This window comes from Lissotriton vulgaris, chromosome 5 (assembly GCF_964263255.1).
Source record: "Lissotriton vulgaris chromosome 5, aLisVul1.2, whole genome shotgun sequence".
In the NCBI taxonomy this organism is placed as follows: Eukaryota; Metazoa; Chordata; class Amphibia; order Caudata; family Salamandridae; genus Lissotriton; species Lissotriton vulgaris.
Window position 1 is genome coordinate 1,708,712,465 of NC_141693.1, and position 15,376 is coordinate 1,708,727,840.

The window sequence follows — 15,376 nt, forward strand, 5'->3', positions numbered from 1 at the left end:
TCAATGCAAATCGGAAGGTAACCTCCAGGGCCTAATCTAGGGCCCTCACAGGTATTAGAATTAGCATTGCTGCTATATAAGTTAGAGAAATGAGACATCCATAAGTCCATTGGGTGTTTATATCCTTTAAGGCAGATGCTTACTTGAGGGCTAGCCACACATTTCAGAACTGATGGCTTCTTTGCTTTTTTTAATAGACAACTTATTCGCCGCCCTAGCCCTTTTAATGGCTTCCTGATCTCTCCTCAATACGTGCAGTAGGGATTTCAGAGCTGCATGTGCCTTACTACACTGGTAATCAAACCATCCTACCTTTCCATTGGGACAACTTTTGGATTTAATTGTCAGATTGTTTTGAATAGCCTGCGAGATATTATGGTAGGAGTTACAAATATTTATATCCGTGGCCGACTCGTCAAGGCAAGTAAAAAAGTCTGTTTTGCACTTTGTTAAAAGTAAATTGGTTAGTTGCAAAGAATCCACTCCCGCCCATCTGATCGTATAACCATTGGATCTATTCATAGCAATGTCTTGAATCGGCTCAGTGAGCATAGATCCAGGAGTAGATAATACTTTGGATGGAAGGTCTACGGTGAGACTAATGGGAAAGTGATCACTAAAGGCTACCGTGTGTGTTTTAAAATTGAGTATTCTATTGGCGTATCTATTAGATATTAAAAAGAAATCAATAGTTGAAGACAACCTGCGACCATTAAAAGTGCTACAAAACGGTATGGGTGGTGAATAGAGATCGTTAACAAAACCCAAGTCCATGGACTATTTACTCAGATTTAGCATATCCCCAGCTGGGGGATGCGAGAAATGGGAGAAGTCTGAATCATCGTCTGTTAATAGTCCACAATGTCCCCCATTTGCATAGGTACAAGGGCCCACATTAAAGTCCCCTCTCAGATTATACAGAGATCTTTATTTGTATTCCTGTAGACAGTATCCAGGTCCTCCTGCAACTGCCTGGTGACTTCCCTCAAACACAAGGCAGGGACGGTGCAATACGAGTTATCAATGTGAATTTTTAATACCTGATAATAGGTATTAGATACCACCAAAGCCACCCTACTTACATTCAGCCTATGGGATGTAAAAATACATAAACCACCCTTGTTTTTCCCGTGACTGGAGGGCACAGCCGGAGTACAGAAGGTTTTAAACCCATTAATGTGTAAAGTTTCAATTGCCCAGGTTTATTGCAGGCATAGGATATCAAAATCATGAATACATTTAAGCCAGTCAGGATTGGACAATTTGGTGATTAAACCTGCCACGTTCCATGAAAGCATGTTCAATAAGCTAGACCTAGGATCACCCTTCATTACACACCCGGTGTGGGTACTGTCCACAGTAAGGACAGTAGGATTGGGGCATTTTTAGTTATAGGATATACAGGTTGGGTGTATACAGTAGTTGGTAAAAGACCCAGTTTATTAATGCCAGATGCAAAATAGTCCTCAACCATTGCTCTGTCAGGCTGAGAATCACCAAGTAACCCCAAACAATGAGGACAAAAATTCTCTCCTAAGGCTTCAGTGCGTCTTATGACATGTTGATTAGACTCCTTTCGGTCCGTAGATGTCAATTTTAAACTGGACAAATAGGTCTCTATAGTCCTGCTTTGGAGCAACGGGACCGACAGTGGAGGTGAGTCAATCTATGTCTTCTAGAGACAGGAGTATATCAAATCTATTGTGTAAAGGAAGACTTAAATAGTGGTGGATGTTGGAGGTTATTGATCTCTGGTGGGAGGTATAGGTAATGTTGGATCCCTGGTGGGTAGAAATATCCTAAGGGCAAAACATTTATCTCTCTTAGTAGCACATGGTCGCTACCTAGACTGTAAAGAATCTCGCACACCAATTTTGGTAATTTAAAAGTGAGGACAATAGGGTCCCCAGGAAGTGTTTTCTCCCTTCTCCCCACCCATCCTATTCTTCTCACCATTTTAAACTCACCAAACAAGTCCTCTGTTAGTCTGGTTTTTGTCCCGAGCCACCAGAGAGCCTTATTTCTCAGTGCCTCCCATGATTCGTTTGCCTGAGAAGTGAGAGGTGGTATATTTGCCAGAATTATGGTTAATGGGGTAGCCTCGGGGGGCAAGCTCAGCTAATCTATCTCCCTATCCCAAGAAACTATGGGCGGAATAGATGACGATGCAGTGACACAGGGCTTAGCATGAACAGGAGCTGGATTATATGTTAGACCCGTAGTAGTCTTAGGGCCTGTAGGCGCTGTGTCTAATGCATGAAGGGGCTTGATCTGGATAGCTGGAGCTGTAGGACCACCAGCCAGTACTAGATGATTGTGCACAGGATCAGTGGCACATGCTCCATTATATTTTAACAAATCCTCAATAGCCGTTATCCTGACCAATACTTGTTCAAAGGGAACTATGGCTTGAGAATGAGGTACTACAGGGCTCAGGCTCTCCCCGGCGAGCTGTCGGGGCCCGTTTGAGCTAGACATTTTGTTTAGGTTGGAGTCCAAATGATCTAGACGACCCTTAAAGGAACATGGCTGTTACCAATCAAATCTTTCATTTGTACACAAAATGAGTCCAAAGTGGCCCTCCCCCCACAGTCCAATGCAGTATGCCCAAAAACATTACATGCAGGAGGGACAACGTCAGTTTGTGTGCTGATGGTACGAATTCTGGGGACCTCAGGATTATTTCCACGAGGTCGCTTCTGCTGTTTGGGTTTTAGGGTGCCTGCCCTCTCCTTTGCTTCCCTGGGGACTCACTTGAATTATCCTCAATATCCATAATGGGAGGAGTGATGGTCCGCGACCTTGTTGTTATCGTCAATCCAAAACAAGATTGCTGGTCCATGAGGGATGAGGCAATATCCAAAGGGAGCTGGGGCTGACCATGGTCGATAGGAAGCGGGCAGATTAAAGGAACAACGCCTGAGCCAATGGGACCTAAGGAAAAACGCCCTTTCAGAGGTACGAGGTCTAATGATAGGAGCCTTTCCGTTAGTTCAATTTCGTGGCAAAGCACGGATTCCTCCCTCACAATGAGAGCGACCGGTGAGCTATGGAGTTTAGTGGGAATTCCGGGCGATGACGGGCCCGCCCTTGGGCCGGAGCACCCAGGAAGTGGGTGCCGCGGGCTACTTTATGCGCCTCTAGGTGTGCAGAATTGGGACGGCGCCTCCAGGTGCGAATGCAGGGCAGTCCAGGGGCTGGAGTCCCCTCTGGAGCAGCGGGTGCCGGTTGAAAGATGAGCAGTTAAATCAATTCATCCATCCAATTACCATCCATCCATGAGCCATCTTATCTAAACATCCATCCATCCCTCGACCAGTCTGTCCGCCCACCTTCATTCATTCATCGATTCATCCAATATTATCTATCCATCCATCATCTGCCCTTCAACCAGTCTGTCCATCTATCCACCCACCCAATATTCATGCATTTATCGATCCATTTATCCTGTCATCTATCCATCGTGCACACACATCATTTCCTCTAGTCATTCCTTCCAATATTATCTGTCAACCAACCCAATAACGATCCAGCGGCCACCCACTAACCCATATATTTAATATCCAGCCACCCTCCCATATCATCTATCCATCCAGATGCCTACCCTGGTAGGTCGGTCGGTTGGTCCGTCAATCCATCCGTCCGTCCATCCGTTCATACATCGGGCCACCAATTCACATGTCCATTCATCAATCTGTCCGTTCGTCCATCCATTCGTCCATTTGTCAGCCTGTCAATCCATCCATCCATCTTACAATCCGATCAGCCCATTCAATATCTTCCATCCACCCAATACCCACCCACCAATATCTATCCATCTAGCAGTTCAAATGCCCACCTAACCACTATCCAACCACACACCCACCCACCCAAATCATCCATTCATTCATCCAGCAACCTCCACTGTCCACAAGTACATTCACCCACCCAAAAACCACCCACCAACCAATATCATCACTCCACCCACAAATCCACCCACCTCGCAAAAATACATCCTTTCACTCAATATTCATCCATCCATCCATCCTTCCAGCCAACCAACCTTCGCCCGCTCCCATCCGCACGTTCAAATTTGACATCTGAGTTCAGCAAATGTCAAAAATCACCAAGATGATAAAAAGAACTGGTAAAAACTAGTTTTCACACAACTTAAACTTTGATCACCACAAGGCGACCTCCTCAGCACCCTGTGGAGAATGAGGTGAAAGTCTGGCTGCAGTTCCAGAGGGAGGTTGGAAGCCAGTAGGCACCCCCAGCACAGCTTGCATTGCTTGGAACCCGTGCTTGCGGCTTCGGCAGAGAGACCAGTGATTGAATATGCATGTAGTCCAAATGAGGCTTTGGAGCAGAAGGGACAAACGATGCCTGGGAGGGAGCATGTCATCACCTAGCGCTCCAAGTCAAGCCCAGCACGTTAAACATATGCAGACATTTTACAACAATTCACTCTGTTCAGCCCCCAACCGACCATCATCATCCATTGGTCGCGCCTGCAGCATCAGTAACTGGGCTGCACCTTTTCTGGGTGTTGGGAAAGCATCAGGAGCTGTACCCACTGAGCTGTGCTTAGCGGATTTCGACGTGAAAAGGCCACATTGCAATAGGTTGTCAGGGTCACTTGGAGATTAAACGAATTCAGGCGGAAAAAAGGCTTTGTGTACCTACAATGAGATGTGTCACTGCACCCGTCCTGTGGATGAGGTAAAAGGTCCCTGTGTCCTTCGAAATACAGCAAAAACCACAGGCACCTCTATGCCCCACTCACAGTGAAATCAGAAGAGGCTGGAAGTGACGTATGTGGTCACAGGGGCTCGAGGAGTCCCAGGAGAGGCCGGAAGACTCCCATGAGAACAGCAAGGAAACACTACTAAGGGACACGGACACACTTGGGGAGAGCCGAGCAAGGGCCTGGTTTGACTCCATGATATCAAAGGATATTAACCTCACCACTGGATGCGTGGCTGTGCCCTGCCGTCCCACCCTTCTGGGTCGGTTGTGCCTTGCACCCTGGCTCCAGAAAGCCATCTGTCTCTCGGCACTCTAGAATAGTCACTCTCATCCCACACCTTTTACTGCAATTCCTCTCTATTTCCGTTTGGGTCTCAGCTGCATTTCTGTCCGTCTTTATTATTCCTCGTATCCAAACAGATTGAGGGGCATATTATCAAGCCCAGTGCTTAATTTCTGAAATATTAAGTGCAGGTGGTCAATTTTCTGTAGGAAGCCACAGCCACTCACCCGGCTCTGCCCACTTCATCCATTTGGCTCCACCCACTTCGTTTATTGGCTCCATCCACATCCACAAGCCTCGAAACATCATAGCCAGCTCCTCACTTCTTGAGTTCAGCAAGAAGCTGAAGACCTGGCTCTTCATATAAGCAACTTCCGGCCATACCCTGCTCTGGTACGACACTTCAGAGTATTTCAATTTCAATTAGTCTTTAATCGATTATAAACAATCATAAAATACACATATACAAACAACATTAAAACCATGTTTGTCATAATAAAACATATAAAATATCACACGGTAAAAGTCAATAAAATCCATTTAAATATCTTATTTCAAATACATATAGGGGGGCTTTTATAATCATGGTAAATAAAATCATACAGGAAGAGTGAAACCTCGCTTAAATATGAGAAAAGATCAAAAACGTATGGGCACATAGTAGCATATTTAGGTTGGAAAATAATAAGAAACCAGATCTCATAAACACCTTTTACAAGATGGTAAAAGAGGTATTGAGATGGATACATGATTACATGATGCCCTGCATCCTGATCCTTCTTATGGCCCAACTCCAGCTCCAAAATTTTGCCATAGCAACAACTATGACTTCGCTGGTGTCACACTTTAGAATTCGCAGAGCCAGTTGAGAAGATCTCGTTCCCATTTGGGCACAAACTGGCTTAAGCCATTTTTGGCGAGGTGCCTTATAAGCAGGGCAAACAAAAAGGATGTGCGACATGGTTTCTTCCACACATGGGCAAGAGTGGCAGTATAAATCTAAATCAGTCCCCCAATTTTTGGTGAACGATTTTATGGGGAGGCTTCCCACTCTCAATTGGTGGTAGAGCTTGATGTCCCCAAAACTGGTGATGGTATCTGTAACGACCGGATTTTCCGCTTAGATGGAATCAGCCCCTAGGGGCCCCTCTAACCCAGCCGGAACGTAATCACCTCCCACCTTAGAACGTATTTACAATAGGTATGGATATATATATATATGTATGTACATCTTGTACCTAAGGATGGGGAAATAGCAATAAACATGCATAGGTTTTCTACAATATCCTATTCATACCAACTAGTCTCGCGGCCACTTAGGCTCAGACTAATCTACCCTGGGCAGATCTGATTATATACCCTTACACACTGAGCTCTATCAGTGCTCACTCGACACACAATCCGGCGTGTCTACACACATGGGTCTGCAGCCCCAGTGCTCTCATTTACACACGGTTCACAATCTGGCGAACCTACGCACCGTATCCCCCCGATGCTCTCATTTACACACGGTTCACAATCCGGCGAACCTACGCACCGTATCCCTCCGGTGCTCTCATTAACGCCGTATACTAACGACGATCACTTTCCTATGAATAGTTAGGGAGGAATTTTCTCATTCATCTACTCGGGATAAAACTACGATAATAGAAATCAATACGACTTTCCAAATTGATATATATATGTACCTTCTGCTCTTGGCATCAAACGTTCCCCTCCTCCCTCATTTTTTCATTCATTCCTTACCTGATCGGGAATCACATCCGTTCACGCAAACAATGTCTGACTAGAAGGCAAGGTTACCCCGATCGAACAAGAATACAAGGCACATGTCGGTTCACTAAGAACTGGGGTATTTATTTGCAATAAACATAAACACAATACTATGCAATGTATATTCTGCAAAGAAAAGGAAAAAGGTTAGAATGCGCGCTTAATATGGGAAAGGGCGGAGGTCACCTGGTTAATATGAAGTCGGGGCTCGGCAGTCATCTAGGTTCCCTTCTCGTCTCTGTGTCTTGGCTCGTCTCGAAATCACACCTCAGCCGTCACAGGTACACGTCTGCACCGCTAGACTTAATCTCCTCTGCTCCCCTCCAAGTCACTGGAACCTTGCTCGCTGTTAGCTACCGTCTCTCTCTCTCTCTGTCTCTGTGCGCTCCGCGCTATCTCTCCTTCAGTCTTTCTCAGAGAGTCTCGGCTTTAGAATCTTTCTCGGACTTCAAAATGGCGACTGTCCGCCTCAGAAATAATTAATAGCATAAATGCTAACGGCTAGCTGCCGTCTACGAACTAACTGACTCATCGCCTAACACTTTCGCTAATATCAAAACCTGTCCCTTCATGGAAAGTTACGGCCAGCAACCTGCCGCCCACCAAATTCTTGTACCTCCCCGTACCAAGGACACGTTCCCAGCCGGCCGGCCTGAAGTTGTGTCTTCGGAGTAGAGAAAAATACAGTCCTTCGATAAGGGCCAGCCTGAACCGGTTCTCTCCAAGCGAACAACACCTTGAAACTAAAACATTACACTTGACCTAGAAAGCCTCTCAAGCTACCAGGCAGAGAGCAAGATGCAGTCTGTCCCGTTTAAGGCCTACAAGGCCCAAAATACGCATAACTCCATGGAAGATATACTAACACTCTTGCAAAAGGATGGATCATCACTAACACTTATATATCTATCCCCTAGCTTAAGTTTATAAGCCCTGATCTAAAGAAAAGGGTACGAAAATGCACTACTGTGCCTCATGGATAGGTCCTACTTATAGTCCTAATCCCTATACTATAAGGGTAATAGGCTGGAGTCATCCTCCATCATCCTCCCTCTAAAAGGGCCGGAAAAAATCGGTTATTACAGTATCCCAATAGGCCTCTTTTCTGTATTTGATTTTATGATCCAGAAAGAGGCCTGTTAAGGAGTCTCCATTCACCTGGGAAAAGGACTTCTGCCAAACCAAATCCCTGTGTAAGGCTTTGAACTCCATTTTTGAGGGGAAAGAATTCCCTTCTGGGTCCAGCCATAAATGTTTGAGGCCCATGTCCGATAGGGTAACCTTAATCTTGTGTAACCATGAGATTTTATTCGATCTATCAGCTTCTCTAATATGCTTAAGTGCTTGCGCCTAAGGAGCCAACTCCGGGATTGTCCAAAGCCGTCGCTGTAGGCAAGCGGTCTGTAACCTGTTGCCTCTTCAAAGGAGATACACCCCAGGTCCATCAATAGCGGTCTTAAAGGTGTAGACTGCGAGAGACCAGTCAGTGCTATAGGGGATTTCGACTTGAAAAGGTCACATTGGAATTGGTTGTCAGGGTCACTTGGATATGAAACAAATTCAGGCGCAGAAGGGCTTTGTGTGACATCGAATGAGATGTGCCGCTGCACTTGTCGTGCGGATGAGGTAAAAGGTCCCTGTGTCCTTCGAAATACAGCAAAAACCACAAGCACCAGCCCATGCCCCTCTCACAGTGAAATCAGAAGGGGCTGGAAGTGACGTCTGTGGTCACAGGGGGGTGAGGAGCCCCAGGAGAGGCCGGAAGACTCCCATGAGAACAGCAAGGAGAACCTACTAGGGGACACGGATACCCTTGGGGAGAGCCGAGCAAGGGCCTGGTTTGACTCCATGATATCAAAGGATATTAACCTCACCACTGGATGCGTGGCTGTGCCCTGCCGTCTCACCCTTCTGGGTCGGTTGTGCCTTGCACCCTGGCTCCAGAGAGCCATCTGTCTCGGCACTCTAGAATAGTCACTCTCATTCCACACCTTTTACTGTAATCCTCACTCTTTCTGTTTGGGTCTCAGTTGCATTTCTGTCCATCTTTATTATTTCTCATATCCAAACAGATTGAGGGGCATATTATCAAGCAGCCCATTATCGCTGCTTTTGCAGGACTTTCCCTGCCGCTAATGCAGAGATCGCTAGGTATCGCCAAAATGAATAACGCCATGACGCAGAAGTTAGCTGGAGTTTTCACCGCTGTTCCCTGGGACTATCGGCTGTTATCGACGTGTTGGTAATATGTCGCTAACAAGGCGATAAATTTCAGGGATAGACGGCGATAACAAAACTCCTGCTAACTGGCGTTGGCGATAGTTATCACCAGAAATTGATAATCTGATATTAATACTAATGTTCTCTTTCTAGAATGTGATCAGGAAGAGGTAATTGGTCAAATTGAGCAGCAAGACTTCAGAAGACAAGTCTTGGAGGTGTGAAGAAGCAAACATCTGTGAGCAGCTCTCCAATCCCCTACCTCCTTGTGTCCATGCTCCGCATAGAAACGTCGGCCGCCAGTTTTTTTTTTTGGGGTGTGCACACATGGGCAGAGGAGGCAATACATTGGTGCTGTTCGACCAGTACCAACAGATTCGTGGTTTAGACCAAGAAAAGATATCCTAATCTGAGATTAGTTATTCCTAGGATAATACTGCTTGTCCTCCAGTTCTCTGAACAAAACTCACATTAGCCTTCCTATTCATCACACGCTGACTAAATGACTGGAATACCATCTTCACAGGTCTCCTCTAGAAGTCACTCCCTAAATGACAAAGAGGCAAAAACTACGCTGATTCATTAATATTTGGTCTGAAAACATCCTCCACTGGTTATTCTTTTTAAAACAGCTGTTTATTGGTTTTTATAATACAAAGCGGGCTAGCACATTGTCGGGAATTATTAATGGTAGACAAGTGTGAGCGTGGGCCTCATATTCAATAATTTTACCATTGTGTTAAGTTACCTACGTTTTCTATTAAGTGGCAAATGATTTTTGTATCCAGTCACTTATTAACTACAAATTCTAAATCTGTAAATATACTAATATCTTGCTGTGGGATTGATTCACTGCTTCGGTTGTGATCTTGTATTACACGCCACTCAAATTGCGTATCTGCTGGTTAGTGTGGTTTAGATCGTCATCTCTCTGTTCACGTTCTGGTGTATTACCGCCAGATTCATCAACGTAAAATCGGCTCGCAAAGGGCCAGATTGCGAGCGCAATTTTTGCATTTCGGATTCATCATCCCAAATGCAAAAATCGCTATTATAGAAATCGCAATTTTGCGAGGAATTGCATTTAAGGAATCTCTATTTGAGATTCCTTAAATGCAATTCATGAAACATTTAAAAATTTAGTATTTTCTCCCCAAGTGCTCTCAGACTGCCTTAGGTACTATGTTGCGCTTTACAAAAACTATACATAAAGAAATTATTAACTTATGGCTACTTTATGATCTCTACACGCCAACTGAAGCAGAGAGTAACATGCTACTGGCAATAATACAAACACTGTTGGGGAGAGGATGTAGCCTTACGGCTAGAGCAGTCAACCTTGAAGCTGGGGAACCGGGTTCGAGTCTGGGCAAATCACTTAATCTCCCCAGTGCCTAAAAAAACAAGCATTAGGATAGCCAACAGGTCTCGCTTTTGGGACCTTATAAGTATTTAGTTATGCAGCACAATATCCATGGTGCAACAACATCAACTGTCGCATGGCTAAACACTTATAAGGTCCCAAAGGCGAGACCTATTGGCTATGCCAATGCTTGTTTTCTCCGGGATGACCAATATTTTTATGTCGCAGAGAGTACAAAAAAGTAGGAAAATCATCTAAAGACAATATTTTTCTTCCTATAAGTACATACTTGAATCAACAAATATAAATAGAAAGCACTTCAAAATGTATTCTAGAGCTCCCTTAATGATTCACGACTGATAGTTAAAGTAAACCAAGGCAACAAAGACACGTCTAAAATGAACAGGGTCGATCTTATATAAAGCCATATTTAAGTATTACGTCCGGGCCCTTGCAAAACCTAAAAACATGAACAAATGGAAAATATTCTCAGTGCGAAAGGTAGTAAACTTAGAAGTGCATTTAAACTGCGTAAATAAGTTGAAACTGAAACTAGTAATGGACTATTAGAAAATAGCTCAGTATCGGTAACAAGACATAAGCACTGAATCGCGATCCATGAGGTGCCCAAATGCAATTTGACAGTCAAATCCCCTTCTGTATAGCATGCACCAGCCAAATCGTGCAATCCGGATGAAAAGGTGCCTGCCAACCTGCACTCAAAATATAATTCGTTATCCTTAATGTTGGGCGCTTAGTCTTCAAAATTAGCTTGAACAAAAAACACAACTAGAGCTGTCAAGACATCATGTTAAATTACCACCTATGCCACTGAAGAACAGCAAATGGGCGGACCCACTCTGCCAGCAGACAAACGAAGCAGAGCAGACCACACTCACACTAAGGCTACCCCGAGACTCGAAAAAATGCCTTACTGCCTTCTGTAATACGTTGTTGATAAAAGCTGTTATGATTTTACTTAGGTGACCAATTATACATTACTTACATAAGACTCCCCTAAATTCAACCTAACTCCTGAAGCTGAGACGATTGTTGATCTTTTAGCGGCCTTTGTGCGTAATGATTGTATTTCCGGGTTGCATAATAGCCAATACCACGGCTTATGCTCTGCTACTATAAGAAACAACAGTATAATTGTGTTTATAGTCAACCACTTGACGAATGACTATTTTATAAGGTTTAAAGAGACATAATTATGCATCCTGCAAAAATAAAAAAAAAGCTAATTCATGCAATGGTCACGGCATATTCAGAGGACGGCAAAAATAGCCTGAGGGTAAAACCTTCCAAGCTACAGCTATGAGCACTCCCATCCAGGAGGGAATATGACTCATCAGTTAGACATCTGAATATCCAGAGGGCTCATATCTGCCAAGTCTCTGAAGAGTGGAATCATCAGGGCTGGAGTCATACAGAACTACAACAGCTGAAGTCACTGGGTCAAAGCGGCCTCAATGCTGCCACTTTCTAGCATGTTTCCAGATGTGAAACTGTCCTGTTTATAATACGGAAATGGAGAATTATACGGAAAGAAAAAAGAATTAGAAAGGTAAAATAAAAAGACTAAGAGCGAGCATTATACAGTGAAGCAGTTACAATGGAGACCAAAACGGAGTAATGAGCAGGTGGAGAGTTAACAGAAACAAAAGTTTCAGAAACAAATAGCATGAGAAGTAAGGAGCGTTATAGAATGAAGGCACCAAAAATCATAAAGAACAAGAGAAATAGACGGATTCACAGAATCAGAGAGCAAACAATCGTTAAAACAAGGGACAATAAAAGGGAAACTAAAGGCGCAAAAAAGAGAAGTAGGCAGGTTCACCGCAAAGGAGCAAGATGAACAAGCATTGGCCGCACGGTTGTGAAAGTGATGCGGCCGCGAAAGTGAAAGTGAACATAATCGCGGACTGTAAGGGTGCCCGCGAGCGATGCACTTAATGAGCCATGACGAGACAGGAAAGCCAGATGGCGCCTGTGCTCGTAACTGTGCGTGAAACCGCACGCTCTAGGCTACACAAAAAGCTGTGGTCGGCTTTTTAAATACCACTCACTAAATGTCTCGCCAATGCAGCGCATGCGCTGGCTCAGGCGAGACCTAAAAAATGAATATGTCCATCTGTAATGAAATTGGTGCTCGTGTAAAGCGCTCTGATACACGATGTCTCTGGTCTAGTTCATGCTTCATAAAACTCTAAAAAAATGTAGCCCTCTTATCGGATCTCCAGAATATTGTTCAACCTCTGCACTAGTCTGCCACTGGTGTGATCAATTGACAGTAACTCAGAACTTTCCTCATAAGACCTCCTGTGAACATTCTGGACTTCCTCAGGGTGGGTTTCTTTTGGGCATCTCAGTCTCTGCTCTCAAAGTATGATTAGTAACTATAAGGGATTTTAAGATGCTGAGGGATATTGGGTCTGTTTATACTTATGCTTCCCGCCTATTTGAAGCTTATGCTTCCCCACTATTTGAAGCTTTTTCCGTTCCCACCCAGAATCTTATTCTGGTCCCTAGGGCTCGTCCTCTCCTTGAGCTTCCAGGGGAAGTACTTATTAAGATTCTTTCTGCTAAAGTGCTAATCTTATTGTCCATTACATTTGTTTTACTATACTGTACTGGACATGCTTGGCACAGTAGGGCGGTAACAGTCCTATGCCTGAGGACCCGAGTTGACGGTATAATTGGCTGACAGAGGTTTATTACCTAAGAACTTGAGTTCACTAAGGCTTTTCTGTCTTCCACTTTTTAACAGTGGCGAGTGGCACAAGCCTCTGAAACATAATCTCAACTTCCTTAGTTAGAAAGGAGGGTTCCCCAGAGTTTTCTACGACTTCTTAGTGAGCGCATAATAGAAACGGTCAATGCAGTCAAAGCGGACATTAACCACTGACTCCACTACAGATGATGAAGTTGGAAAATAGCAACTATAGATGATTTCTTATTTGGAACAGCCCCAACTGTACATATTTAACAACAACCACAATTTGGAAATACATTGTCAGTTGTTGGTCAAGCCAAACTACAAGATTTTTAACCCTATTGATAGTAGTGAGTTTTTCACCAAAAAAGGTGAGGATGGACCCCTATATTTGTTCTTTATTGATATCAATTGTGCTGTCAAAGAAGATGGCTTCAATTTCAAATCAATGTAGCTGGAGCCAAGTATCATGCACTCAGAAGCCAATTTATGATGAGCAGATGGTCAAGGTATCATATTGCTTGGAATCATCCACCTCCTTTAACAGTGGATGTTGTCAGTGTATGATTAGTATTTTAGTCCTCTCAGCTAGGTCAGTGATAGTAGTAGACAAGTAGAGATTTTGAATAAGATAGAGTAAGGGACACCACTGTGGTATTGCACAACTCCCTCTTACAGGAGGGTTGCATAAACTCCCCATCTGAACCATGGTAGAACAAGTGTGAGGGAAGAGGCAAACCAGGTCAGGGGGATCAGTGATCCCAAACACCTCCTGTATGGCTGCAGTTTGTGATTTGAAAAAGTTTTACAAACTCAAAGAGATGTTTATTTTTTTAATGCTTGATTAACCACTTAGGTGCTTGTGTCGGACAATGGGCGACTAATGCATTTTGGGGAAGACGCAGAGTCGCTTCTGGGTCTCTCACCGCCTCCTCCCATCTATCTGTGACATCAGCACTCCGCAAGGCAGGCTGACATAAAAAGTTTCCCCACTGGAGCAGAGAAATGAGCAGGTAAACCCACTCTCCACTCTAGTGGGGAAAAAAGGACCAAAAAGTCCTCCCCATATTTCAGGGAGACCTTATTTGGATGTATGATGTTACAACGCATACTTTTACAACGCATACCTTTACAACGCATTTTTTACAACGCAACATCCATTACAACGCATTCCATTACATCGCATACTACCTTTACAACGCATAACATTACATTGCATGTAAGGTAAGTATTAGATAGTGTAGGGGTAAAAATTACTATTCTAACTCCAGGGGGTGCAACAGTAGGGTAAGTGTTGGATAGTGTAGGGGTAAAAATTACTATTCTAACTCCAGGGGGTGCAACAGTAGGGTAAGTTTTGGATAGTGTAGGGGTAAAAATGACTATTCTAACTCCAGGGGGTGCAACAGTAGGGTAAGTGTTGGATAGTGTAGGGGTAAAAATTAAGCATGGGCGAATTTTGCGAATCTCGCGTTCGCGAATTTTGCGGATTTGCGAATTCGCAATCCGCAAAATCCACGAATTCTCGTGAATTTGCGGATTTTTTTTTTTTGTTCGCAAGTGTTTCTGCCAGTTCGCGAGGATTTGGTACTAGTTCGCAATTGCAAACTTACTTGTCGGCTCGCAACGGTCGCGACTATGTTGTTTCTACGTCTGGTTCATCATCACAGCCTCCCAGCACCCTCTGTTTCACCACTGGCACCCTCTCTTTGACCCATGCCACCCTCTGCTACATCAATGCCACCCTCTGGTTCATCATCACTGTAGAAGATGGGGGGGGAAAAGCAAGCCCACCTGCCCTGCTTGAACTGACATGAACTAATTTGGGGTTAGTTTATTAACAACACCTGCCCTGCCCCAACTGACAATAATGAATTAGGGGCTGATTAATGTGTCACTGAATTTGAAGTTCCAGCCTGGCACCTGCTTGTCTGCTCCCTTAGCTGTAAATCAGGACCTTTGTGGCATACAGTTAAGGTCAGAGCAGGGTCACACAATAGTTGCAAGCAGGCAACCGAATTCTGGAGGGCCCCCTCAGGAAGCACTACAGGGAATCGTTACAAATCATGAGGTTGACCTTTTGCACCTGCTCATTGCTTTTGCAAAAATCGTTTTTCGTTTTTTTCGCGCTATTCGCTGGGCGCGGCGTCGTGCGAAACCGACCGCGGAAGCCGCCAATTCGTGCGAATGAGCTTTTTATTTTTTTGCGGCTTGTTGTTTCGCTAGTTTTTTTGCAGTATTCGCGAGCCGCTTGCAGCGCAACACGCGAATTTACCCCAAGGTCGATTAC

At 44.4% G+C, this 15,376-nt stretch overlaps 1 protein-coding gene across 1 annotated transcript in view; it reads left to right on the forward strand.

The window, feature by feature from the left end:
• The window catches only part of LOC147717013 (uncharacterized), a 43,546-nt gene that overhangs the window by 14,116 nt on the left and 14,054 nt on the right, over nt 1–15,376 (forward strand). The window contains exon 2 of the mRNA XM_086919834.1: nt 9,158–9,222. Coding sequence (XP_086775960.1) covers nt 9,158–9,222 — 65 coding nt within the window. The remainder of the gene's footprint in view (nt 1–9,157; nt 9,223–15,376) is intronic.